The sequence below is a fragment of the Suillus clintonianus genome (genome assembly GCF_016758775.1).
Source record: "Suillus clintonianus strain FC179 chromosome Unknown DEU56scaffold_179, whole genome shotgun sequence".
Classification (NCBI taxonomy): Eukaryota; Fungi; Basidiomycota; class Agaricomycetes; order Boletales; family Suillaceae; genus Suillus; species Suillus clintonianus.
The window spans coordinates 1-27,134 of record NW_024539403.1 but is presented as its reverse complement, the minus strand read 5'-3'; the positions used below and the strand labels follow the sequence as shown (position 1 = coordinate 27,134).

Sequence of the window (27,134 nt, the reverse complement as noted above, 5' to 3'; positions counted from 1 at the left end):
GCGAGGACAAGGGGATATTCGTGTACGCAACACATATGAGAGATCTCCGTTCTTCATGGCCGAAACGCAAACTGCTACAATTTCTCTAATGTCCTGACGTACGCTGGCATATGATACGTGCGATGTCCTGGCACACAACGTTCCTCCAAAGCGAGTCCCCATCAAAAAATTATCCCCCACTAGTAGTCCTGGTTCAAACATGAAGGAAAGGGTTATCTTGCTTCGACTGGTCTGGCTAGGGGAGATGTTCACGCTGGGTCAACATGTCGCGCGTCGTCGGATGAACATCGAGCTCCTTGACTAATATGTTTAGAGGTCCTGGAAGATCCACTTGCGAAGCGCATTGTCCTCTAGATCGGCAATATTTTCACTGCCTATAAGCCTCCCTCCCTTTTACACCGTTGGAGCGTATCACGCTGATAGATTTTGTGATGTACAAATGTACATATGCTTATAACCCCTATTCGATTGTGTGGAGCTTATCTCGATGATTGCGACGCAAGCAAAGTGTCGTTTACGCTGGGATGCAGCGTAAGTGAACTCAGCAATAAAAGTATAATTAGTGTAACGCGTGCAACAATATATATAAGAGTGGCCCGCGGCTTGTCAAACATCGAGCATAAATCCACCCATCCATGCGAATAACCTATGCGTGGTCGTTCATCCTGTGAGAGAGTCATTGTAGGTTAGTAACCGATGACCGACAGGCCGAGCAAGTTCCAGCACGCAGAGGATTCGACCGTGGACCATTCCTTCCATCCGATATTGAAATTTCATCGCCGCAGGTCCGGTGAAGTTGCGCACCGAAGTCCTTTGCAGTGTCACGAGCACTTAGAAACTGATTCGTGGCCCAGGTGATCATAGCGCGATGACCATAATGAATTCGACCATGTTCGGATGGGTTGCATTCCACGTACATGCAAATAAGGTCGCAGCGCAGCTCCAGATGATGTCCCGCAAGGTCCTGGTATTATTGCTGGATTGAGAATCACTGGCATCGAGTGAAGGGACGCTGGTACCATTTGGCAGTGTAGCGCAAACAAACGAAATGCATAGCAGGACAGCGTACCGGTGGAAGTCATGGTAGAGTTGGAGGGCACGGGATACGGCGTCTGTTGCCTCATGATAATCTCTGCTGTTTTGAATAGCGTGGCCGTGCATATATGACACAGCAGATTCAGCGCTAGTGCCCACGTCTTGATGCGCAAGGGTCTTGTGACAAAGCGACAACCCGGAAGAAAATTTACAACACAACCAACGACTGGCAACGAGAAAGCAGCAGAATTCGATGCAGAGGTAAGATTTGAGCCGCTCGGCTTGGAGAACGATGTTTAAGACAAGTCCTGTGAATGACAATGACAGGAACTGGATGATAGACGGCCGTCCCAATTAGTGACTTGAATACACAAAGCTTTTCGTCGTCGTCGTTGACCACATGTTACTGTACAGCCAGCAGACTCCAACCCATTCACTCGTGGGGAGAAGTCCTCTCGATCCTAGAGCAGCCACGTTACAAATAAAACATAACATTAGTAATCATAATATAGCCGAAATTTTGGAGGACAACTCCCCACAGAGCGACTGGTAAAACTTGTTGTGGCGCGATAGTAAGGTCTTGTTTGTCCCGCCCAAAAAAAATCAACCTGCCGCCTATCTCACGTATGTGTCAGCCTGTGTCCCGCCCTCCCGCCCCGCCACTTCCATATACGGTATTAAGATATCACCTTCCTACTTCCTGGGAGAAATTCACCGTCGGCCGTGGGAGATTTGCGGTGTGGTTCACGGTTTGAGGTGGCGGGACCCCTGGCACCTGGCGGAGGGGGAAGGGGGAAAAACAAGGGCGGATGCTGCGCGTTTCGTCGTTTGCGGGGCCAGGGAGTAAGCGGGAGGGAAAGGTGCCTCTATTATAACAAAGTAGGTGGTTGGTTTTCTAGGTAGGTACGAATTAGCTAGGGAGTTTAGTGGGGGATTTAGGTGTACTATGTTCGAATTAACAATAATGCCGTCCTGGGCGTGCGGGAAGGAGCGAGTACAAACGGAAGAGGGAAAAGGGAAGGAAAAGGCCAAAGGTAGGTGGTGGAAGAGGCAGATGGCTCGGACAGGTCAGTCCAACAACGTGCACCAGTGGAACTTCGAGTCCGAGTTCCAAACGACGGGAAAAACACGCTGTCCGTCGTCGTCGTCGTTTGCCATTGTTTGCCATTGTCGTCGTACCAACTCACTAGCGAGGGCTGCGCGTCTCCTCCCAGCGCTGGGCGAGAGCGCTGTCTGCAGAAAGTAAGTCCCTCCACTTGCGAGCAACGTCGACATCCTTGCTCATCAGCCTTGCCACACCAGACTTCAGGTATGCGAAGGCCCCTTTGGCATCCGAGTGGTCGAGGCTGCCGCCAAAGAATGTGCGAGCCGCTGCGGCGTCCTGTGCATCTTGTTGCACACGCTGACGTTGCAGAGTGTCGCAGATCTGGGTGTATCCAGCACGCTGTCCACTGGCGTCACTCCAGGCTGCCCAGAATGCGTCGTCTGACGCGAAACGTGACCGCTCCTCGACGATGAACTGTAGTTCAAATGGAAGGCATCAGCGGTCCGAAGGTCTTGTGCGTGAGTACTAACTATAACTCACCTTCCATTGCCCCCATTGAACTTTTCGCAGCGCCCACGCCTTGCTGTTCTCTCCCGCGCATTTCTTGTACACCTCCCCCCAGTACTTGACGGGGATTCCGCGCCCATTCACGACCAGGTACGTCAAGCAGTGCCACTCTCTGAACAGAGCACTGACATCAGTCGAGAACCGCACTGCCGGTGGGCGCATGACAGCGGTCTTGTCAAATGCCAGCTCTCCATCTTCGAGCTGGACGACGGCGAGATTTCTTGGTGGGATGGTTTGCGCAGGTACGTGGACTGGGTTGGTGACGGCCTGCATCGACAATGCAGACACTGCTGGGTGAGTCACAGTCGGTACAATGCTGGACAGCCTTGGTGCTGCAGGCTGGTCTGTGGGCTGAAGAGGCCAAAGTGGGTGCTGAGGCACGCTGTTGCCTGACGCATGATCGAAGTTGGCATGGTTGAAGAGGGGGGGCAATTTCACGAGTGACCCTCTTGCTGATCCCAATCTCGAGGTCATATGCGCGCTCTATGAGTGTGTCCTCCAGGCCTGCGACGGTACGTTCCAAGCGTCTGAAGCGCAAACTCAGGCTTCGACCATCCTGATAAGGAATTCAGTTAGCTAATTTGGTGCCGATGTGCACGTTCCACCAAACAAGATGCAAGCGCACCTCAGCAGTCAGTTCAGCCTCATCAGGAAGTGAGATTTGTGGGTTCCTCAAGTTGGGCTGAGTCGAGCACGGTGATTCTGTTGGTGGTGAAGGAGTGGGCAGCGCAGTGACTTGTCGTGTGGTAGTAGGCTTGCTCTGCCAGGCTTCGACGTTTTGCAGGACTTCAGTTGCCTTGCCAATCTCGCCCGTTAGCATGCGCTGGTAACACTCGGAGGCCTCGAGACTTACCCAAGCATCATTGCTGTTGATGTCAGCGGGTGTGAGACTGTGCACCATGCGGCTGATGCCACCCCGCTTGCTCTTGTGCTGCACTAAAGTCAGCTCGTGCTCCCCAAACTGCGACGTGATGCGCTGCGCTGACAATTTCGCCATTCGTTTACCGGTGTAGCTTCCTCTCGTGCCCTTTTGTGCGGGTTGGAAGAGGCTGTGAAGCACGGTCAGCTTGCCAGGAACATCAGATGGAGCCCCAGCCTGATGATCAACTCACAGTCTCCAGCTACTGTCGTCAGTCGCATACTCACGCAGTCGTTCGATGAGGTCGACCTTCTTTCCAGTAGACTGGAGGCCATATTCCTTGAGCTTTTCTCTCAGCACCTTCACTGTTGTGTCCTGCCGTCTGTGATTTCGAGTCAGCCGCTACCTTCATCATGGTGAGTGAAATAGAATCCACATGCAAAAATCTACCATCTCTGGCTGCTCATTTACTCCAAGCATTTTCCCCAGGACAGGTAGGCTGATGATCTCCACGGCAGGCATAGTACTGACGAGTGGGTGGCAAGAGAGACGTTTTAGCCGAACTCCTGAGACAGGGGGTTCAATTCTCGGCGATCACACTGCTTAATGATACCACTACTACCGTCTGCACCATGGCCACCACCATCGACGACATATCTCGTGTCATGGAGCTGCACACACCTCCTCTAGGGGGTGCAAAGCGCTACCTTACTGATGCTGCAGCAATGGTAACATACGAGGCTGTTGCCAATGACCAGGAGGAGGAGATCGAGTCATTGATGGCTGCTGCTGACATTGACGACAAGCAGCAGTCGTCGAGTGGCACTTACTTACGCCAGCCAGCGGAACCCTCGAAAAAGCGCAAGCTAGACAGTGACATGATGTCGAAAAACTTGAAGACAGCCTCACAGAACATCATCGTGAGCAACACACTGTCTGAATACAAAAGGTGAACATCTTCACGTCCCAGCCATATTCTACATCTAATTGCCTTGCTTTCAGGCTTTGGGAGCAGTTCAAAAACTTCTGCTGCGACGTCGACAAGGTTAAGCACGCCAACGATGTCGAGGACCTCTACCCAGATCTCCCTGCCGACTTTCCAGAATGGATCGCAATGTGGATCATGGACAGGTTTGTGTGTTGCGTTTGCCGCCACGTTCATGCATGCTGACGGCGAATGCATTAACAGAGCCGACGACGTTGATATATTCACTGGAAAAGCAAAAGAGCTGACCATGACACGTGTCACATATGCCACCGCACAAAAGATGCGCGCCGCGATCAGCCACAAGTACGGACGTGACCATGGACGTGGCACACAACCATGGCTGGAGGACTCTTTGCGACCAGGCCATTTCAGGGGAAACCCTTCACTCTCTGTCACGGTATCGCAATACATGATCAGCCTCGGTCGTCGGAAGGTCAGCACTCACATCCCAATGCTTGTGGCCCATGTTCTCACATTCTAGGAACAGGTTCGCGCAGGTGAGGTGGTGACCAGTGCCCGCGCCATCGATGAACAAACCATGAAAGAACTGTACGAGCATAACATCAACTTTGTCGATGATGATCTCGGACCAGCATCCAAAAAACGGAAAGCACAGGCACCCCAGAACTGGGCTGGCTCGACCACCCGCTTAATGCTTCAGCTGATGTTCAACACGGCCATGCTCGTGTTGCTTCGCTTCGAGGAAGTCCTTCGTATCACCTGGAATGATGTTCAGTTTGAACACTGTCAACCACAGCATCCTCGGCGTGTCCGTCTCATGCTGCCCTTCCGCAAGACGCATCAATATGGGGGCATCGTGCCATTCTACTTGTACGAAAACCGAGAGAAGCCTTGGATGTGTCCAGTTCGCCTGTGGGCAGCTTGGTGGTGGCGTTGTCGCGAGCTCAACATTGACGTGAATGGGTACGTGTTTCGGAAAAAAATGGGCAGAGATGGAGTTAGTGCCAGTCCGCACGATGCAATGGTAAGGAATGCTTGTGGTTTGCGTGGTGTGGCCGCGCCGCTGATACATCATGCCCTCAGACCGCGGACTCCTTCCTGGAGTGCTTTCGCAACAATCTCCTGGACATCGGCATTGATCCGCGGCCCTATGGCACCCACTCGTTCCGCCGTGGAGGCTGTCAGTATCTTGCAATGGTGCTAAGGTGGCCACTCCGGCAGATCTGCACATGGGGAGGCTGGGCGGAGAACTTCGACAACCCTGGAACGATCTTCAAATACCTCCTCTCGTGGAATGATGCACCTCTCCTCCAGAGAGAAGACTACTTCAACCCGGACCGAGCAGGCAGTGACCCATGCACAAACTGTGGTCGCACTTGCTCGTGTGCATGAATCAGGCAGTGGGCTGTAGTTGCAGTTGATTGACACAATTAAATTGAATTAATGGGCATTGAATTTTTTAAAAACCACTCGACTAAGGATTCTAAGGCCTTCAGGCGTGACACAGTGTGAACGCCACGAGAACACGTAGCTCGAGCGTAGGCTTGACACAGCGTGAACACAAAACACCATAATTGAGATAAGAATGCATAGTTCGAGCGTAAGCATGACACAGCGTGAATGCCAGAATATAGCACAGCGCAGCTCGAGAAGCGTAGGCTTGACACAGCATGAACACAAGTTCCTGTAGACTAGAGTAAAGGTGAGGGGTAATACAACAACATGCTCAGGTCACAAACTCACTCGCTTGGTCTTCGAGCATGATAGTGACTCGGCAACGGTGGGGGGGGGACCTCAAGCCCAGTCCTCCTCATGCTAATGGCAGCTGGGCATTTCACACCAGCGATAGATGCAGGTGGAGGTTCGGAGGGAGATCCAGGGGGCGAGGGATAGAACATGGAGGGAGAGATCCAGGAGGCGAGGGATAGAACATGGGTAAATATTAAGAACACCAGATAGGACTGGGCGGAGAAGGCAGTAGGCGAGGGATGAGCGGAGAAGGCGGTAGGTGATGGGTAAATATTTTTAAAAAAAAGATAGGACGAGCTCGAGGTGGAGAAGGCAGTAGGCGAGCAAATATTAAGAACACCAGATAGGATGAGGATGAGCGGAGAAGGCAGTAGGCGAGGGATGAGCGGAAGAAGGCAGTAGGCAATGGGTAAATATTAAGAACACCAGATAGGACGAGCTCGAGACGGAGAAGGCAGTGGGCGACGGGTAAATATTAAGAACACTGGATAGGACGAGCTTGAGCGGAGAAGGCAGTAGGCGAGGGATAGAACAAGAGGGAGGAAGGGTGAACATTAAGAACACCAGATAGGACGAGCTTGAGCGGATAGAAGAGGGAGGAAGGGTAAATATTAAGAACACCAGATAGGACGAGCTTGAGCGGATTGTTCACCTAGGAAGGAATAAAGCAAAAAGTGTTCGGCTCCAGAATGAGGGGCAGATGGTAGCCAGTAGTTGAGAGTCTCGTCGACGTGCGCTAGCGCGACAGTGACAACAGCACACGAACAAGCGGCATCACCAGTCAACCGTTTTCCTGAGGTCATCAATGCCAAACGCGGAGACCTCCGCCGCAGAATGGCAACCTCGCCCACAAACACGGAGATGGCGAGCCAAAAATATGAGCCACGCGTGGCAGTATGTCACCCTAGGTAGGTAGGACGGTAAATCTCGAGACCGTGAAGTTATCAGGCGGGAACACTTCATACCTTGGGTTTGGCTGGCGCGCCTGCGAGAAAAAGAGACCAAGCAGACAGCTGCGGGTCGAGAAATTTGCGGTTTCTGTGGGAAATTTACGGTTCTTTGACGGCATCAGCTCGCTTGGCCCTTTCTGGCACTCAAGTTCGGCTCTCACCTTGTCAACACGTCAACCCAATTGATGCCGTCCTTCCCTTCCCTCCTCTGCCTCCAGCCTCCCAGCCTGCCCAGTTCCATATAAACCGCGCCAGTACGTGCCCGGAGCAGCCGCCCGTCGATGGCCCTTCGTTTCGAACGTGTCGGACCGTTCGTTCGTCCTCGAACGCGCTGACAAGTCGTCCTCCCGCTCCCCGCCAGCACAGCACGCGCCTATTCCCTTTCGGGAAGGCTGATGTAAGCCTGTGCTGCGACGGTGAATTTCCTGATGCGAAACCCTTCTTCGACAAGATTTATCACGCAATGTCTGCTCTACGATATACGATCCCAGATGCCTCAGTGATCGAGGACACCGTTGAAGTCAATTTCAACATCGCGCCATGCAAATTTCAGTTGCAGTGTGCTCAAGCACAACTGGATCGCAAGGATGTTATTACCATTGCTCCAACGGGGGCGGGAAAAACGCTAACGTTCTGGATTCCTCTTCTTTTCAATCATGATGGCATCATAGTCCTTATTACTGCGCTCAACGGACTCGGTGACCAGAACATCACTGAGTTGCAGCAGCTGGGCATTTCCGCGGTGAATTTGACTGGCGCAAATGCAACAGACAGCACAATTCAAGGTATGTAAAGTCTTTTTCACTATCATTGCAGTCACCCTGATCTACGAGGCAGATATCAAGAGCCGTAAATACCGAGTGATCGTCGTGAGCCCCGAGCTTATTATTAACGACCGGCGCTTCGACAATATATGGAGAACGAGAGACTTTACGGCGCACTTATTCAATATCACTGTTGACGAGGGGCACTGTATTAGTCAATGGGGCAAGGACTTTCGTCCTGAATATAGTCATCTTGGGAGACTCCGCTGGCTGCTTCCATCGCATGTACCTTTTCATGTTGTCTCGGCGACCTTGCCATCACACATCCTGAAAGATGTCTTAGCGTCTCTGAATATGCGCCATGACAACACCTCAGTGATCAGACTTTCGAACGACCGACGCAACATACAGGTCGCCGTTATTGAGATGCTACATTCAGCGAACAGCTTCCACGACATCAATCGCGTTCTTCACTTGCTACAAGCAATACGTCCCCCAAAATTCATGATATTCTGTAACTCGAGACAAGACTCGCAGAGAATGGCCGAGTACCTGCACAGTCAGCTTCGTCCAGAGCTCCAGCACAAAATCGTCTGGTTTCACTCCGGAATGACGCAGGAATTCAGAACCGACATGATGGAGAAGTTACGCAGAGGCGAATTGTGGGGGATGTGTTGTACGGATGCTGCGGGAATGGTCAGTTCGCTCCGTCTCGCTGGCCTTCAATCAAACATCCATGCTAATGTGATACATCAGGGACTTGACATTCGAGACGTTGAGTTAGTAGTCCAATGGGGATACATACACAGTCTGTGTACATTGATGCAACGGCTAGGTCGCGCTGCTCGAGATCCTTCCATTGAGGCAAGCGGAATATATTTTGTCGAAAAGGATTACAAGAGAAGGAGGGGACATGTGAGGAAGGTACAACATGGGAAACGGAAAGCGAGAGTCCAACAGGGTTCTCCAAAGAAGGTGGTATGCCTTGAAGGGGCTGTGGGCGACGTGAAACGAGCTATCGTGATAAAGGGGAATAATGGGGGCAGGACTTGTGAACAGCCTGAACGTCACGAGAGCGATGATAGCAGCAGTGAATCAGACGCTGATGAAATTAATGATACCGTTGCACCTGACAGGAATACGGTCAGCGCTTCCACACTAACTCCTGGCAAGCTCCTGCCATCATCTGCTGGTCTAGACGTAGAAGAGTACGAGGTAGCAGCCATGGAAGCCTTCATTGATGCTGAAAATCGAACGATCTGTAGGCGCAGAATAACAGATGAGTACTTTGGGAATAATTTGATTGGTGAGTCTTGTTGTGTTCTGATGTGATGGCTGTTCCTGATGATTCTATAACATAAGATGATGACAATGGTTATTGTTGTACGAGATGCGAGAAGCGCACAATGAAGCCACGGTTCTGTTGTGACGTTTGCACTCCCCACGCATTCTTACTTTTCTACACCTCTCCTCCAGTAAAGCCAAAGCGAAAACGGAAAACCAAGCTTGCTGCATACGAGATGGACGCAAGGGACTATGCACTACGGAACGACCTCAATGTCTGGCGCCAGAAGCTGCTTGTTGATTTGGGGATAAACGATCCGTTTTTTGGTCCTGCCCTTATTCTTCCTGATCCGATCTTAACACGGATCATTGATCTCTCCCACCACTCAAAGCTATCTGATGTTTCTGCCCTCCGAGACTTAACGGATTGGTGCTACGCGGACGAGTATGGCGAAAATGTCTTGGTTTTGGTTCGCAACCACTATCCTCCCCCAGCCGTTGTACCAGCACCACAACCCAACATTCAACTCACCAATACATTACCCCAAGCAGCGCTTGACCCATCAGTCCTCTCTACAAGCGTCCGTAGCAACACGACGCTCAAGAAACCACGCAAAGCAACAGTGTGTTCCAAATGCAAGCAAGTCGGCCATAATGGTATGTCCACTGTTGTTCTGCACCGATCGCAATTGAGTTCCTGTCGACAGCAAGGAACCGTCTTTGTCCAATGCGCGGGGCTGGTTCCAATTCCAACATCGATCAAGAAAACACGGTCCCTAGTGGTGCTACTAGCAGTAGCGTCAATAATCAATGACGTCCTCAGGCCCCATTACATCCACCTCTCCATCACAATCCATTAACGCTTCCTTGTCCCGCATCAACATGGTCATCCCTTCAACAATCTCATCCTCCACTCGATAATCAGCACGTCTTCCAGCAACGAATTTATGTGGTGAGTGGCTTTGTATTTCATCACGCAGTTTTTGTAGTGTCTTCGTCATATCTGGCGGCGCATGCTTCATGGTGCGGTTTTTCAGATGGAATCCGTTCTCAATCATGACGTGGCACTCCCGATAAAGCTCAATCAGAGGGGACTCGTTGATGATGTGTTGAAGCGTGTGATTTGATCCTGTCCCCGCAAAAATGACCTACCAATGTTCTGTCAAGCTGTGTTCTACTTTAGTTTGCTGACGAAAACCTCGAACCTTTGTATACAGATTGTTCCGCTCCACAAGCCAGTCCACAGGTCGAAATTTGAACGCCTTTCCTGTGGGGTTGCAAAGCCAATTCAGCCGGATTATTCGTCTATAGGTATTATATTTATATTTTGTTAATGTGCAACATACTCTGACAGAATCATACGCACTGTAGGTCCTCGGGATAAACGTATCGCATTTGTACCATAAAGCGCGCTGTATGATAAGCATATTTATGCTTTTTTGTTGCCTTGAATATGTAGATCCACGATAAGAAAGAGGCCTCGACTCGTCCGATGTCCCCGCTGTTCAACGCATGACAGAGGTCAACGTAGAGTAGTTCGTCGCGGTTACGGAGCACCTGGTTTTCAAATCGCTGGTCGCGCTCTTGTGTGGGTTGTTGGCGCAGGTGCATGAGTATCGTTGTATTGGTAACGTACTTGTTGACAATACACTCTGACATCTCAACAATTAGCTCCCATGTTGGTGGATATTTTGCAAACACTTCGAGTGAGTCCCATGTACTGTTTCTTGTTTGAGCCTCAACCAGCCAACAGTCGAGTATCGACGCCCAGAGATCGTGATGGATCACGTCATGCATCCTTCGAAAGCCCGGTTTCGACGCGAATTTCCCGGTTTCGCGTGGCCTCAAGATCCCAACATGCTGCCATAGGCTATTGACATCTGTTCGACCAGCTTGTGGTTGTATCCACGTTCGACCAGCTTGTGGTTGTATCCACGTCCGCCACAGCGCATCAGCACACGCCATTTTGAAATGGAAGAGACCAGGAACGAATACTACGTGTTGAAAGCGGCGTTTTGGTGTGTCCTCGATGCGTCGTGATTTGACAATCGCATCTAACCGTTCCTTTGTCAAAAGATCTCCATGGACAAGGAGGACGTGCTCAGACATATCAACATCGTACTGCGGATCAAAATTGACGTCTTCGCACTCCCCGATTCCGCCCTGTCTCAAAAGGCTGTCCATCACCTCAATGTTTCCATCGGTCGTTGATTGTTTAATGGGCATCGCTCGGCAAGGTATTTGTGTCGTTTTGTGCAGCGGGATGGCGTTAACAATGGCTGGATTGCCATTCTGATGTTTTAGGAAGTCGAAATGCTCACCGTGGTTGAGCAGGATGTCGCGAACGTGCCAGGCGAAGTTTTCCTCGCGTGGAGATATTCGTTGTCCTGGTAAGGCCATTCCGTAAGAATGTTCTTGATGAAAAATGCGCAAATCCTTCGCTGTGAGTTTTCCAGCAGCTAGGGATGCCCTTACCGCACCGCTCAATTCACGCTGTCGTATCTCCTGCGAGCAGCGAAGGACAGCGGGGTCATCAACACCATACAATGGTATTGCGGTTGCAGAAGTTGAACTGACGAATTGGGATTGATGCTCGATTGTTGGCTGTGCGGTCTTAAAATCGATGTCGAAGTTGTCATAGGCAAGTGCTGTTGTCAGTGTCTGCACTGCTCGTTTGATTTGAACGCCCGCTTCTTTTGACAGGGATTTTACGGCTGTCGTAATGGATTGCGTGCTGATAGAGAAGCCAGCATGTGCAAGTACATCTATAACTCTCTGCGGTACGCCAGATGAGTGCAGAAAGATGCCGAAGATGCACTGCAGTGTGTTGCAGCGCTCGTTTGAGTTCTGCGCAAAGATGCACGCGCAGATCACTGTTTTCTTCGGTAAGTCAGCTCAGATCTGCACATTGTTGTTTGAGAACTCACGCACTATTATCATTAGTGCTGCATTCCTTTCTCCAGCTCGTCGTTGCCGTTTCCGTGCTTTCCCTTCGTCATTCTCGTGCCTCCTTTTGTTGGAATCTGACTCGTTAATCACGGCAGAGTCGTCCCCCCCAAATTCACCAAGGTCCATCTCCTCGTCCTCGTGTACACCTTCCTCGTATTCTCGCAACATTTCTGTAATGTCCGCCACCGAGAATTTTCGCCTGCGCCCCGGGTTTGCATCCAGCAGAGCGAGCAACATCTTGAATACATTTGGTGCGACTTTTTTGATTTTTAGCGCAAGTGTGCGCATAAACGAATCTTCAAGTTGTGTAGACGTCGTTTTTGACGCTTTGAAGTGCAGGCCGTTGCACTCGCTCGATAGATCAACTATTTCTTCACACAGAACCTCGACAACTATTTCAAAAGCCCAGCTAAACACGATCTCACGACATCCAACCGACGAGAAGAGCAGACAGCAAATCTCAACCGCATGCTGCCGAAGTGAGTCCTTTATTGGTTGATAGTTCGGCCGTGGTGTTGACAACACCATTTTCGTGAGATCCCAGAGTGAAACTTCGTTTGCCAGCATAAGTTGAAGGATCGTGTTCACGGCGCTAGCTGGAGGATTGGCGGACATTGTGCAACGGGGGTACAGAAGTATTTTCATTGTCTTGTACTAAGGATACTACACTATTAATTGTAATACAGCCTGCTCCGTTACATGTTCAGTGTGTGTGTGTACGTAGTACCCATATATGGAAGTGGCGGGGCGGGAGGGCGGGACACAGGCTGACACATACGTGAGATAGGCGGCAGGTTGATTTTTTTTGGGCGGGACAAACAAGACCTTACTATCGCGCCACAACAAGTTTTACCAGTCGCTCTGTGGGGAGTTGTCCTCCAAAATTTCGGCTATATTATGATTACTAATGTTATGTTTTATTTGTAACGTGGCTGCTCTAGGATCGAGAGGACTTCTCCCCACGAGTGAATGGGTTGGAGTCTGTACAGCCAGCAGATTTGCTAAATGTCCAAACCATTAATGAGAAATCGGCAGTTCCCGAAAACTTCTCACCATATTTGCTTCTAAAATCAACTCATCATCGATCGATCATGATCAGTGTCCCCCTTCTTGTGCAATATATGATGACGACAGATTTTGCACTGCGAATGGTCCAGGAGATACCACCACCACCACCACCACCACCACCACCGCTACCATGATCCCGCGCACTTTTCAACATACGCTACAACTTCCACACCGATCCAGCGGTGGACTGATCATACTTAGCTAGCCGTCGAGTCTGGACTCTGGACTGTCTGGTATGTGACCTTCTGTTGAGAACAATGACGTCGCATCCAGACTCGACGCGCTAGTTTGATGGGTAGCTTGAAGGCTTTCTTATTCACATGCACCTACGCGTGTAGAATGATGCACGGCCACTGGCATGTGACTCGACATTGACTCCAACTGATCCGGCTCCCGGAACTCATCCTCCCCAACGACCATGACAAGCACCGAACACCTCGACCTCTGCGAAATAGACACCTGCTTGTTCGACGTATTCGGTACCGTCCTTAACTGGCACAGTACAGTCACTCGGCAAGTAGCCCGCCTTAGCAAGGGATTGCTTCTCGAAGGTAAGTAGCAGGCTCCACAGTCTCGTAAATACTCTCACAGTGCTAGCATACATTAGGCTCGCAGGGCGCAGTCGATTTTGCACAAGAATGGAGAGCCGGATATTATGCATATATGCAAGTTCATTGCTATTTGATCTTGGCTTCCGGATCATGACGTGCACGTTCATATAGCAAAAGAGTCACCCAGGGCGAGGAGGGTACTTTTAACGCAGACATTATGCATCGACAAGTGAGTAGTTGTACTCACCATATAAACGACTTGCGTCTAACGGCACCGCAGATCCTGGATGATATGCTCACCACACCACGGTGGTCTCATCTTGCAGAAGTCTGGGGGGATACCGATCGTAAAGAGCTTACAATGATTTGGCACAACTTGGACGGTACGAATGTTTAGAAATGTTTAGAGAAATATCTCAGTACTAAACCATTAATCTTAAAAGTGTACCAGGACACCATCCCTGGCCTGACGGAACTCAAACGTCATGTCAATATCCTTGCTCTATCAAATGGAAACTTCAGATTGCTTCTTGACCTGGTAATTGAGATGCCAAAGTACGCACCAAATATCTTTTCTAATCAACGTTACAGGCAAAGAACCAAGGCGTTCCCTGGGATGGTATCTTCTCGTCGGAAAATTTCGGATCCTACAAGCCGTATGTCTCCATCACCACTTTGATTGTCTCGCACACTAATACCCGAGCAGTAATAAACTGGTCTATCTATCAGCAGCATACCACCTTTCTTTACCTCCTCACAAGATAGCAATGGTTGCTGCGCACAGGTTAGACCTCCTTGCTGCCGCCAGCGTCGGTTTCAAGACGATATACGTACCACGACCTACTGAAGATTCGCGTGAAGTAAGGGAGAGTATGCGTAGCAAGAAGGACGGTGGTGAAGTGGATCTTGTGGTTAAAGATTTTCACGAGCTGGCGAGGCTGATGGGCGAAGCTCGACAAAGTTGAAGCCTGCGATTTGTATATACTTTGTAAGTCCTTGACGTATCCGTTATCACTTGCCCATGTATATGAAAGCTCTCTGTTCTTGTGGACCAAATACAAGCAGCCATAATATTTCTGGCGTCCCGACGTGCGCTGGCATGGGATGCATGTAATGTCCAGCACGTTCGTTTGGGGTGAGTTCATTTCAGGGAATGATCCTGAATTCGAATACAAAGGAACGACCAACTTTCGTCGATTGGTCTAGCTATGGGAGACTGTCCTGACTCGATGAATCGGATGACTTATACGTACGCATTCGGGCACAACCTAGACGACTTTCAGCCACACCTGCGGCTTCTATGCATGTTCACGCTGGACCAATGTGTCGCGGATTCCCGGATGTTGATGAGCACCGAGCTCCATCAACCTGGATCCTGGGCCCGAGAGCCACTTGCCATTGACAATCCTATGTTCCGCCACAATATCTTCACTGCGGCACTGCCTGTAAGCCTCCTCCCTTTCATGATGGCTGTGGCGCGCTGAGGGACTTTGCGAAAAAATGTACTTAAGATGCTCAAATCTCTTCGACTGCATGCAGATCTGGACGACGTTTTGGTCGCATTCATATATTGGAACCATGTTTGTCGTTCCTTCATAATCATGCAGTACGGCTTCACCTTGTTACCCGAGCGCATTGATGAAACGTGTACTAACAGGTGAGTATACTACGTTATCTTGGCCCGTTACCCTTGCGCTCGGACGTTCTAGTCGTCATTGGGTATCTGTTTGTCGGCCGTCTCGGCGATGCTCGCGGTGGACGATTGGGATTCCAGCAGTTGTGGCACGGCTAGGTGTGTAGGTGCAAGAGTTGCTGAGTCGGCGACACTACAAAGTGAGTTGAAGGATCGTGTTGATTTGCTCTGCTCGGAGACTTATTCAGTCGGCACGATAACTCTATTTTTTTCGTCTCCCGTATGTCCGTATAGCTGTCCTTATACCCGTAAAGTGACCCGTGCCGTACCGTCGAGGGTTTTCAGCAAGCCGTATGTCATACGGTACGATACGGGTGGTACCCGTAAGGCCACCGTAACTTGTACGGTCGTAACCGTATACGGTTACGGTGGCCAGCCCTAGCGACTTGTACATTCTGTGAGCACTGTCACCACTTTGGGTGGCTGTGGGAAACTGCCAGAAATTACCATATCTGTGGACAAATTTCTGGTTTACAGATGCGGTACCTGTCGTCGGCTCCCAGAATGTTCGAGTGGCCCAGGACAATATTGTGCCAGTGTCGAAAAAGAGGGTGACCAACTGGAATTTCTAAATTTTCACAATTTTTCACCGTGAAAACTATATTCACGCTGTTGATAAATGGTCCGAGGCGGTCTAGATCTGTTTATAAACAGCTATTGAAAAGTCGTGACGATTTTTCAACCGTACCCTATGTAACAGTTCAAACGTTCCTCACACAAGATTCACAACGCAAGAAGCAAGAATATATCGAACGTGCGCTCCTAGTTAAATTGAAATTCTAATGATCATCCATCTCTCTATTTAGGTCAAAGTCACATATCTAGGGCGCCTGATACATAGGATATACGGTACACCCCCAGGTATCAGGCGGACGTGGTGACCTCGCTGGTGACCCACCAAGATATGTATATCTCATTTTGAGAGGGCGGCGGCTGGCGTCAGCGCAGAGTATGTGCTCCCACTTTCTTCAAAGATAGTCGACTAGTTCAAACGTTCACCTCACGAACGTGGGATATGCGGAAAGCAGCATTGGGTAGGATGATCATTCAATGGATACCAGACCGGGGTGCGAACAGTCGCCGTCTCGCAGGACGACAGACAAATCGTGAATGGTGGACGTGATACAGATCTCCGCTACCCTGCCCTGCCCATGATGTCGTTTGGGATTTCGAATACAAATAAGTACGTGCTACTCGGTTGGCTGGTGAAGTGTATAGGCTGAATGAATTCGGTGTGCTTCTCCACCAACGGCAAAACTCGCAAGCGGCTTGGCTGATGCAACGATTGTTATATGTGGAATGTGGAGAAGGGTCATTGTAATCAGGCGAATATCAGATCTTCAGATTCAGCCCTAAAATTTGCATCTAGATCGGTGGACCGTACATTACGGTGCCACGGTTTGGCGTACCGTAAACGCTGATCAACGCTCCTAACTAGTGGGTTAGAAGCGTTACGTGCCAGTTGCTTGACAGCAAGAAAATAGTCTACGCATCATACAACAGCGCCGTCGGGTGCTGAAATTCGTCTAAAGGAGCATAGGTCGATCATCCTTACACCGGGGATCTGCTCGCTTGCCATCTCTTCTGATGGCTCCCTATCTCATCCGACAAGACCATTCAACTATAGAGCACACCGTCAGTTAGGACCAGCACTCTAGCAAAAATACTTGGTTCGTTGTTGTGGCTTTTTTGACGGGATTTAAATCATGGCGTCAGCGTGCTTGAGGAAAATGAGGTTCGGCACGTCCGGAACAAGCCATGGGATCGATCTTACAACGCGCCAACAGAACTGGTAATCACATCATGCTTGATCTGATACGTCGTGGTTCTAGAATGTGGAACGTAGGAAAGAACTGCTCGAGACGACGGGAATATCCAAGCCGACCAACGTGGCTGAATGCCGTAAGTGACCTACCTACTGTCTGCAGTAGACTTATTAGACCAACGAGGTGATGATTTGGATGAGACCTCGGCAAGAAATGTTACATGTCCGACGCAAAATCTCATTAATCTTATTTGAAGCCGGAGATAAGTATGCGATGCACCAAAGATGCACAGCGTTTAAGCAGGACATCATGAACCCGTTAAGCGGTCATTAAATTCACGCCCATTACCTTCCTCTTTCCTTCCTCCTTGGAATGCTCTATCGAACTCGGGACAGAAATGCTGCCACTTCTGAATCTCCGAGTGATCATAGTCTAGAGGGTTTATAATTTTTATGTATGTGGTATAGGCACGTGATCATTGCGTAATTTGACGCAGACGGGCAGTAGCTTACTAACACCGCAGAGTTCGAAATTTAAAACTTCAAAGTTCACGCCCCCCTGGAGTACGGTGTGCTTATAATCACTGCAGTCTCTTCTACCTTCTTCCATGGATTCTTCAGGAAGACAGAGAATCTGTCGCTTCTGAGCTCTCATAGGAAAAGACACCATCCTCTACAGGGTTTACATCATACGGAAGAAACCCAAAATATACAATAACTTAAACGTTGGGGAAAAGGTGCGGAGTATGATTCTACTTAGAAGCATGTGGGTCACTGTGAGTGATGCATGGTGGCTCCCTCATTCACAGTGCCGCTGTTTTGATGACTCCGAATTTGACTCGGTGAAATTGTTGATTGCAGGGCGGTCTAAGGGAACCAGTTTAAATGATCGAATCCATGCTTATGATAATTGGTCAAGTTGGCGACATGCACTGGCCCAGGTCTTTGAAATACGAAGCTGCTGCGAATGACCGACAAATCCATCCTTCACGCGCCGCGGAAATAAAGACATGTTCAGATTGGGCTCTGAGACGTCCCTGGTTGAAGCCCGAAGGTCAACCATTTGCCAGCCCCCACTATATCTGTATACAAGGCCATTTCCGAGCTACCTGCGGCTTATGCGACTGGATACACATTGTTTTACTTCGCCTTGTTGGAGCCCGACTGGCTAAGATCATACCCGGTCTTGGATTTTGATTAGCGGGGTCTCGCATATCGTCATCGGTATTCAATTCAGCGGCCGCTTGGGGACACAATCGGGGCTGCTTCTTTAACAGTGATTGCGTCATACCTTAGAACCCAATGGCCTTCGACATTAATAGGTATGGTAAATCTCGCCTGTGAGTCACAGCACTCACCAAGAAGTTCGTAGGTGTAGCAGTTCCGCCATTGATTGCTATTCCTACACCAGCCCCATCAAGTGATTTTGTTCCCTAGCATGTTAAGTGGGGCGATGGTTATTTGAATCTCACCTTGCTGGAACAGCAATGGCATCCAGATCCCCGGTGTTTTGCTCGTTCCAATGCCTGCTGGCTGAAGGACGTCTCGGTCCCCTAAGCCCCTTGAATGCCTCCGCAACGCTGAGTTGCCAAACACGAGCGTTGACACCAAATTTGTCCCGATAACTTTCGGATAAGGGTGGAATTTGTCTGACAGAAGGATTGGGAATAGGAGTCGATAGCGCCACGAAGTGTAAGATTAACCAGTTGGACGAACTGTTACTAAGGTTTCATTTCAAAATATCTTAACAAATGTCACTGATCTTCTAGTCCCGTAGGCAGAACCTAATAGTAGAAGGAAGACAGTTATTCCTTCCAGCTGCTGGTCCCCGTAGCCTATGGCCAGATACACGTCATCATAATCTCATTGCCAACGCTCAGTGCGCTTCCATACGAGGCATAACGCTCTTCCTCTGACATGCATCATACCTCAAAAGTACAGCTTCTGCCCACGCAACGGTACATCTTGCCCTCGCCCCCAGGGTAAAAACTCAAGGGAGTTGAGCTCCGAGGTGGCAATGGAATGATTTATGCAAGATCCCACTTCAAATTGTTTTCAAACTTCTTGATCACCCAATGACTGATATCTAGGGTCTCTGGGTCCGCCCGAAGTTGAGATTACAGTGAGTCGGTGAGTCGTGGCTACGATGTACTTCGGGATTCTGACTCAATTAGTTGGTCATCAAGATACTACTACGTTCCAACCAATTTCATATCAGCCATTCGCCTGCTGGTGCGTTCCTGACCTCCTGAATATAATATCTTGCCTGAAATTTTCAGTATTGTCCATGGTTTTTCAGGATGATGTCGTCGCCCCTCTCCCTGGAAGATGATGAACCCAAAAGACTTTCTCTTCCCCGCAAACTCGTTTTGCTAGTCATGTGTTGTCTTGCTCAGTTTATGGATACCTTCAGTACAACAGCTCTCTTGTCTGCGATCCCTACACTCGAGGCATCCATGGGTATGAACGAAGCTCAATCCACTTGGGTGATTAGTGCGTTCCGATTAACTTTTTCATCATTCCTGCTTATTGTGCGTGCTCCTCCGTTAACTCTCACTTGTACTTCAATACATTGTTTTAGAGTGGCCGTCTCAGCGACGTATACAACCCAAGTCAGCGCTATGCTGCCCTTATTAAACATTCATGCTAAATGGCACGCAGAAACTGTGTTCATCGGAGGAGTGTCCGGTCTTGGCATCCTCTCGCTGTGTGCCGGATTTGTTGACACCACAATTCCGATCCTTGTTCTCAGAGCAATGACTGGAATAGGTGACCATTCTCGCTGCTGTGCTGGTTCTTGCTGACGAAGAGCGCTTCTTAGCTTCTGCAATGACGATCCCCTCCGCCCTAAAACTCCTGGTCAAGGTATTTCCCGATCCGCTCGAACAAGCTCGGGCAGTAGGGTTCTTCGCAGGCTGCGGTGCGGTCGCCAACAGTGAGCATCCCGCATATCTAATCTTGCAAGTTAGGCTTCACAGCTCCTTTACATAGTGGGTGGTGTCTTGGTCGGCGCAATATTCGTCCAATGGGCTTCTTACCATTGGGTCTTCTGGTTTGTAACCTGCGTGGCTTCTCCGGTGGCTCTGGTCTGTTTTTTCATCATTCCGTCACAAATTGGAGAGACTGTAGGCAGTTTTGATCCTGAAAAGGCGAAATGGAAAACTCTTGATTTGGTTGGCATAGTCATTCTAACTGGTACAAATGTTGCGGCGTAATCCTCTTTGCATCACTCACGGGCCCTGATAGTTGCTTTCATCTTGTTCATCTTCGCCGTAACATCCGGTTCGACTGTTGGTTGGAAATCCCCGATGGTGTTGGTCCTCCTGATCGTTTCGATTTTAATGGTGGTTGGGTTTTTCTACTGGGAAACACTCTTGCCTGTGAACGAAGCTGCAATGTATGTCATCGGGAATTCTAGTACTAATCATTGGCTGATCTTGTACCAGACCACCCCAGACGTGGTTTTACCACAACTTCTCCGTTCTGTTCGCCGTTGCACTCTTGCCCTCCTTCTGGTGGAATGCAGTGATGTTCACGTTTAGCATCATGTGGCAAAACGTGTTTAAGTGGTCGGTAATATCGTCGGCTGTCCACATGTAAGGCCTTCGTTATCACTCCACGTCGCCGATCATTAAGAACATCTTTGCTCACTAGGGCGCCGATTGGCATCGTAGCCTTCGCTACGAGTTTCACAGGATCACTTTCTCGCATCTTCAGTCCTAAGTGGATTATTCTCACTGGTCTATCATTGTGCATGACCGCCACCCTATTGCTCGCGCTCGGCGGGGGGAAGTCCGAGAATTATTGGCTGTATGTGTTCCCAGCATTTTCACTAGGCAGCGCAGGAATCATGATGACTTTTACACATTCGAAGTAAATTCCAAATCACCGTGGTTTTCTGAACACTGTTAATTATCCCACAGCATTGCTATTTTCCAAGCTGCGCCTTCATCCAAGGCTGGCACAGTTGGTGCCATCTATAACGGCGCGCTTCAATTTGGATCAGGAATAGGTCTTGCTGCTATGAGCGCAATAGAGACGTCCGTAGAGGCCAACCATGGGGGTTCGCATGAGTACGCCGGACGAGCTGCGACGTTTTGGTTCGTCATTGGAGTTGTCGCTCTTCAATTCATCTCGATATCGATCTTTTACGACCGCAGCACAGATCACAAGCCCCAACCGACGCACGACGGCCCCCCTACACAACACATCACCCACAGTGACGACAAGTCTGTTGAGGCGGACGTAATCACCATGCCCGAACTTCCGAAGTAAACTAAAGTGTCTATTTCTTTTGGCGACCGGTTTGTTTATATCGGTTACTTACACACCACTACCCTCTTAGTCCTGGATGAAAGTTTGACGACCTCTAATGTACTTACATAGAGATCAGGTTGACGTGAGTGGGAAATTGTTCTGTTATTGCTGTTATATATATTACTTACTGCATGCTTGCATGTCTGACTTCTGTTATGTAAGTATAGATCTTTTGCGCGTGCGCTTCAATTGACGTAATCAATATACACGTTCGTGCAGGAAGACTCGGATCTGCGGGTAGATAAATGTGGAAGTACTTCATGCAGTCGGCATTTCAGCGGCCTGCTACTACAGCCCAGGGAATATTACCACTGGTTCCCGATGCCGGTTCCGCCAGTCTGCACCGAATGTCTATCGGGCCGTCCAGTCGCCAATTGATTTCACAGTCAGGGATCACGAAGGTGTTTCATCTCGTCAGATATGACATCCTTTGGCTCCCCCTCGCAACAAGATCATCTCCACCACACTGCCTAAGGCCTTCCAACCCCTCTCACCTGACTCTTGTAGGTATCAGACAGATTAAAACTCAGGTACGGCTATGATGAACGTATCTTCTATTGGTCTGACTTGGGGAGATAAAAGATGGTAGCCTTTTCCAGGCCTTCTAGTTGCGTGCATATCTTTTGGATCGATGTCTACTCACAACGACACAAAGATGGGTGATATCACGAGCGCGATCGGCGACTTCGAGGTGCCCTCCAGCTTACCCCGTCATGAGGCGTATGCTAGTACTCGCGAAGATCTTGAACGAAGATTAGTCAAGAAGCTCGATTTGCGCATGTCGATAATCGTGGTGATCTATACTCTCAACTACGTGAGCTCGATTTCAAGTTGGTATGACATCGCTTAGTAACTGTGCATCCATAACTAGATCGACAGAACGAACATTTCGTGTGTGACGCATTATCATACTTGTTTTAATCTCACGACATCAACAGCAATGCTCGGTTACAAGGTTTTGAGCAGGATCTGCACCTGCAGGGGCAACAATACGCCACGGTCTTGTCGATCCTATTCGTCGGATACACCACGATGCAAGTGCCAGCGTGAGTTGTGTCCATTATCAGGGGATAAATCAACTGACGCCTGTTTTTCTTTCAGAAATATGTTTCTGTACTGGCTGGGGAGACCTTCTATCTTTCTTCCATCTTGTATGTTGGTATGGGGTGCGATATCGGCATTAACAGGTTTGTCGACATCGATCTTTCACGAAATGAATACTAATGGTACCCAGGGACCACAACAAAGTATATCTTCTCGCCTCCCATAATGCTATGTAGTTTCTGACAGCTCGACACAAGTTTTACGGGGGCTGTTCTCGCCCGTTTCTTTCTTGGCTTTGCGGAGGGTCCTTTTTACCCTGGAAGTTTATTTCTTGTATCTCAGTGGTACAAACGAGACGAGCTTGCTTTGAGAGTAACTGTCGTTTCCTGTGGAATCCCGATCAGCAATGCTTTCGGATCCCTGATTGCGTCTGGTATACTTCAAACCATGCAGGGGAAACTTGGTCATGCTGCATGGAGGTGAGAAATTGTCGTCTGTCTCGCCCAATTATGTTGAATGATCTCTAGGTGGTTATTCTTTATCGAGGGGGGCATTACGATGTTTGTTGCAATTTGCGCGCTGTTCATACTCCCCGATTTCCCACACAACACGAAATGGCTCACTCCGGAGGAAAGAGAACTTGCTGTGTCTCGCCTTGTGGAAGATGGTCAAGGTAGGGCTGGGGTAAGGGAAAGGACGAGCATGCAAGGACTGTGGGATGCTTTGTCTGATGGGAAGGTGTGGGCATTTGTAGCTGCATACATTGCCCAGCTTTTAGGCCAGTCATTCTTCGCTTACTTCCCGACCCTCAGCGCGACAATGGGATACAACACGACTGTAACTCTGTTGCTCTGCGCTCCTCCATGGGTATTATCTACAATAGGTTCGTTTGCTCTTTCGAGGTAGGTAAACCAATTTTATCGATAGTCGTGTCTCATGGACAATCAGGTACTCTGATAAGAAGAAAAAGCGTTACATCTACTTTGCTGCCTCTAATGCAGTCACAGTCCTTGGATTCGTCATATCTATGTGCACGATGAACACGGCTGCACGTTATCTTTCACTGTAAGTGGCATCATGTGCTTATAAAGCTCTGCCTCTTGTACTCAAAGGCGTACAGGTTTCTGATGGCTCAAGTCAACGCCGGTTACATGGTGTTCTGGAGCTGGGTCAACAATACTTTCACTGGGGAACCCGCGAAGCGAGCTGTGGCTGTTGCTTTGGTTAATTCACTGGCCCAAGCAGGAAATATTGCTGGATCGTTAGTGATATTTGATCTTGTCTCCGAGTCTCGCTCATCATCCACAATTGCACATATCTCATAGGTACGTCTGGCAGTCTCACTGGGGCCCGACATATCGGTATTCCTATGCCGTCTGCATTGCAGCAATTGGGGTGTCAACGGGCATAGGTGGTGGGATGTATATGTATCTGAAACGTTTGAATGAACAGAATGCGTGGAAGCAGGATGGAGATGATAACGAGAGCTTTAAATATCTAGTATAGTAGCATGTAGGATTCCTGTCCGTCTCTCGTGTTTCCTTTCCTTTCCGTTCACTGATTTCCCCTTTCTTTCATCTCATGTACTCTACTGTGTTCTTTGTACTGCGTATATCTGCCTCACAGCTCGCAAAATAAGCGAGAGAGAGTCGGGAACTGGCGCGTCAGCGGGGGCTACGATATTTTTCCGGGGTCCTTGTTTGGGGTGCCACGATTTGTATGTACTGTACTGTAAGTCCTTGACTTATCCGTTATCACTTGCCCATGTATATAAAAGCTCTCTGTTCTTGTGGACCAAATACAAGCAGACATAATATATCTGGCGTCCTGACGTGCGCTGGCATGGGATGCATATAGTGTCCCGGCACGTTTGTTCGGAGTGAGGCTTCTATGAATTTGAATACAAAGGAACAACCAACTTTCGTCGATTGGTCTAACTATGGGAGACTGTTCCGATTCGATGAATCAGATGACTTATACGTACGCATTCGTGCACGACATAGACGACTTCTAACCACTCCTGCAGCTTCCATGCATGTTCACGCTGAATCAATATGTCGCGTATTGCCTGATGTCGATGAGCATCGAGCTCTATCAACCTAGATCCTGCGAGACCCACTTGCCAACCGCACTTTCCGCTGCAGTGCCCCCGCTGCTTGCAAGCCTCCTCCCTTTCAGACTTTGCGAAGAAATGTACATACGATGCTCAGATCTCCTTGATTGCATGCAGCTTATATGGACGGCGTTGTGGTCACATTCATATATTGGAACCGTGTTCGCCGTTCCTTCACACTCATGCAGTATGGCTTTACTTTGTTACCTGAGCTTAACTCGCATTTTAAATTGGTGATTCCATGAAGAGGCAGCAAGTTCATAATCATGACCGCGATGTATGCAAAAGAAAACTACAAATGGGGAACAAGCTTGGTCCAAGCCACTGTATCGTATACACCAGGAGGCAGCGATCGTAAGCTCATCAATAAAAGTACGACTAGTGTAATGCGTGCAACAATATATATGAAAAGGCTGGCGCGTACAGCGGCAATTGCGATAGCTGTGCCAACATCCGAGAACTCCCCCCAGATGGCATAGCTAAACGACAAAAGAATAGACACCGGTGCGGATAGTATCACAAGGGAAGCCGCACGCCATAGTATCTGCTCTGTGTGCCCCTGAAACAAATTATTCCAGCCTAGACAATGTATTCCTCCAAAAACCATGCCACTGAAGCATCCGATGAAAAGTGTAATGATATGATTACGATCATGATCGTCATTACCGTCATAGCCACCCAAAGATGGAACCCGACGTTCTCGGACGGCACGGGGAGAAGTGGTCATTGCGGCGCCCATAAGACTGAAAACGGGATAGAGATAAGAAGAACAGTAATCGAGACAGTTTTCACAGGTAAACATTGAATCTGTCTTTCTATAATGCATGTGAATGAGAATAATTTTGGGGATGAATGTTGACGACATACTCGTAGGCTAATATGCTTGGCGGAGATGTTGCTTTCCAATGAACAGCATAAGGACGCCTAACATCCTTGGGCTTTTTCCACCAAAATCCATAAGAAATGCTGGTCAGGGCGGCTACAGCCAGCGTGTCAATTTCAAGCAGTGTCATCGGAAGGTTCTGGACATAACGGGCGACAAGCTGGAGAACAAACCACGCAAGCTGGAGAATGGCAATGCCTTTGGATAGTGCATCGCCCTTGCTTCGATCTTCTATGTCTGCCTCCACGATTATGGGTACGTCCACGGATTCCTTATGAACCAAGCGCCAAAGTTCGTCAGGTCGAAGAGTGGCTCGCGGCTTCCCATTAACATAGAGCATGAATCCACCCATCCATGCGAAAAATCCATGCGTCGTTGTCCATCCTATGAGACATCAGTTAAACATTAGTCACCGCTAACCGAAAGGTCCGAGAATGTAACCGACCTCCATTGCGACCTGCAGCATGGGCAGCGCTCAGGTGTGGACTATCCCTCCGACCACCTGATTGTGGAATGTTACTAAGAGATAAAGTGCTCTCTTCTATATCGAGATCGTCGCCGCAGGCCCGGTGAAGTTGGGCACCAAAGGCATCATTGAAGTTCTTTGCAGTGTCACGAGCATTCCGAAACTGCAATGTGGCCCAGGTGATCATGAGTTCGGGGAGAATCAGCGCCATGATCATGATGCCTAGGCGACGAGAGAAAACAGTCCATTTCCCCTCCTCCATACCCGGGATGTTTGGGTGGATGGCAGTCCATGTGCATGCGAATAGAGTTGCAGCGCAACTCCAGATGATGTCCCACAAGGTTCTGGTATTACCGTAGGATGGGGACTCGCTAGCATCGAGTGCAGAGATGCTGGTGCCATTGAGGCTTGGCAGTGAGGCGTAAACAAATGGAATATGTAACAGTAACAGGATAGTTAAGGGTGAGATAGCCATGTTGAAGTTGAGAGTTCATCAAGCTCCTCTCTTTAACGGTGTGTTGAATATGTGGCGAGCGAGCGTGTAGCAGGCTGGTGTATAGTACGTGAACATGGTGGGAGATCGGGTAGAAGAAAAACGTGTGCGAGACGTGCGCGTGAGTTGAAACGTGAGTTGGACTGTTTATGAAATGGTGCCGATTGCAGGAAAAGCTCAGAGCTCCGAGTCTTTTGATTTAACTATACATCCAAACATCTCCGATGATCCACGCACATTCACTATCAGGCCATACTGTAAGAATAATACATCAAGTACTTACAATTAGAGGGCAATACTGATACATGTATTCCTAAGGTCCGCAGTTGTCTATAATCTATAGGGCTAATATATCAGTGGAGGATCCTGGTCCGGTGCTCAATCCACGGTTCTCTGGACCTGGTTCCTGGCCTTCGTTTGATGGCATCGTGCTTCTTCAGTCTATCTATAGGTAACATTACTTCCGCCTGATGACTGGGCCTGGATCATGAGATGCGCATCTGATGGACGAGTCTGATCGGTAGGTTGATTATCAAAAATAGCACCAAGTGACAAGTCCCCCCCCCGCTGGAGATTCCCACTTGAATGCG

The 27,134-nt window shown here is 49.2% G+C and overlaps 9 protein-coding genes across 9 annotated transcripts; 4 read left to right on the top strand and 5 right to left on the bottom strand.

The window, feature by feature from the left end:
• Nucleotides 1-2,221: 2,221 nt before the first annotated feature.
• DEU56DRAFT_919729 (uncharacterized protein) lies at nucleotides 2,222-4,028 on the bottom strand (the record flags this gene model as incomplete). Its single annotated transcript, XM_041358322.1, has 7 exons — nucleotides 2,222-2,554; nucleotides 2,621-3,036; nucleotides 3,086-3,203; nucleotides 3,273-3,443; nucleotides 3,501-3,696; nucleotides 3,760-3,888; nucleotides 3,943-4,028. 7 exons carry the CDS (start codon nucleotides 4,026-4,028, stop codon nucleotides 2,222-2,224), a joined length of 1,449 nt encoding a protein of 482 aa, XP_041201286.1.
• Nucleotides 4,029-4,741: 713 nt separating this feature from the next.
• On the top strand, nucleotides 4,742-5,847 carry DEU56DRAFT_749156 (uncharacterized protein; the record flags this gene model as incomplete). The annotated part of the gene is made up of 3 exons (XM_041349410.1): nucleotides 4,742-4,927; nucleotides 4,982-5,479; nucleotides 5,539-5,847. 3 exons carry the CDS (start codon nucleotides 4,742-4,744, stop codon nucleotides 5,845-5,847), a joined length of 993 nt encoding a protein of 330 aa, XP_041201285.1.
• A 100-nt stretch (nucleotides 5,848-5,947) lies between these two features.
• DEU56DRAFT_919727 (uncharacterized protein) lies at nucleotides 5,948-6,353 on the bottom strand (the record flags this gene model as incomplete). Its single annotated transcript, XM_041358321.1, has 2 exons — nucleotides 5,948-6,146; nucleotides 6,199-6,353. The coding sequence occupies 2 exons, from the start codon at nucleotides 6,351-6,353 to the stop codon at nucleotides 5,948-5,950; spliced, it is 354 nt and encodes a 117-aa protein (XP_041201284.1).
• Nucleotides 6,354-10,002: 3,649 nt separating this feature from the next.
• On the bottom strand, nucleotides 10,003-11,311 carry DEU56DRAFT_874344 (uncharacterized protein; the record flags this gene model as incomplete). The annotated part of the gene is made up of 3 exons (XM_041355947.1): nucleotides 10,003-10,350; nucleotides 10,408-10,507; nucleotides 10,569-11,311. The coding sequence occupies 3 exons, from the start codon at nucleotides 11,309-11,311 to the stop codon at nucleotides 10,003-10,005; spliced, it is 1,191 nt and encodes a 396-aa protein (XP_041201283.1).
• A 390-nt stretch (nucleotides 11,312-11,701) lies between these two features.
• Nucleotides 11,702-12,766, bottom strand: DEU56DRAFT_692748 (uncharacterized protein; the record flags this gene model as incomplete). The annotated part of the gene is made up of 3 exons (XM_041347166.1): nucleotides 11,702-12,082; nucleotides 12,134-12,286; nucleotides 12,398-12,766. Coding segments are annotated over 3 exons (903 nt in total), but the record flags the coding sequence as incomplete, so codon positions are not given.
• Nucleotides 12,767-13,747: 981 nt separating this feature from the next.
• DEU56DRAFT_842397 (HAD-like domain-containing protein) lies at nucleotides 13,748-14,870 on the top strand. The gene is made up of 7 exons (XM_041355032.1): nucleotides 13,748-13,770; nucleotides 13,811-13,884; nucleotides 13,942-13,999; nucleotides 14,051-14,153; nucleotides 14,214-14,308; nucleotides 14,362-14,426; nucleotides 14,477-14,870. The coding sequence occupies exons 3-7, from the start codon at nucleotides 13,988-13,990 to the stop codon at nucleotides 14,733-14,735; spliced, it is 534 nt and encodes a 177-aa protein (XP_041201281.1). The 5' UTR covers nucleotides 13,748-13,770; nucleotides 13,811-13,884; nucleotides 13,942-13,987; the 3' UTR covers nucleotides 14,736-14,870.
• Nucleotides 14,871-19,531: 4,661 nt separating this feature from the next.
• DEU56DRAFT_749137 (major facilitator superfamily domain-containing protein) lies at nucleotides 19,532-21,503 on the top strand (the record flags this gene model as incomplete). Its single annotated transcript, XM_041349406.1, has 9 exons — nucleotides 19,532-19,759; nucleotides 19,810-19,840; nucleotides 19,890-19,997; nucleotides 20,050-20,163; nucleotides 20,220-20,423; nucleotides 20,475-20,625; nucleotides 20,675-20,824; nucleotides 20,883-21,101; nucleotides 21,152-21,503. The coding sequence occupies 9 exons, from the start codon at nucleotides 19,532-19,534 to the stop codon at nucleotides 21,501-21,503; spliced, it is 1,557 nt and encodes a 518-aa protein (XP_041201280.1).
• A 488-nt stretch (nucleotides 21,504-21,991) lies between these two features.
• DEU56DRAFT_192132 (MFS general substrate transporter) lies at nucleotides 21,992-24,179 on the top strand. The gene is made up of 11 exons (XM_041344995.1): nucleotides 21,992-22,075; nucleotides 22,128-22,359; nucleotides 22,417-22,436; nucleotides 22,484-22,591; nucleotides 22,647-22,732; nucleotides 22,780-22,792; nucleotides 22,847-23,068; nucleotides 23,117-23,491; nucleotides 23,538-23,654; nucleotides 23,710-23,850; nucleotides 23,915-24,179. The coding sequence occupies exons 2-11, from the start codon at nucleotides 22,177-22,179 to the stop codon at nucleotides 24,093-24,095; spliced, it is 1,446 nt and encodes a 481-aa protein (XP_041201279.1). The 5' UTR covers nucleotides 21,992-22,075; nucleotides 22,128-22,176; the 3' UTR covers nucleotides 24,096-24,179.
• Nucleotides 24,180-24,994: 815 nt separating this feature from the next.
• On the bottom strand, nucleotides 24,995-26,526 carry DEU56DRAFT_985197 (uncharacterized protein; the record flags this gene model as incomplete). The annotated part of the gene is made up of 3 exons (XM_041360049.1): nucleotides 24,995-25,517; nucleotides 25,570-25,969; nucleotides 26,031-26,526. 3 exons carry the CDS (start codon nucleotides 26,524-26,526, stop codon nucleotides 24,995-24,997), a joined length of 1,419 nt encoding a protein of 472 aa, XP_041201278.1.
• Nucleotides 26,527-27,134: the final 608 nt, after the last annotated feature.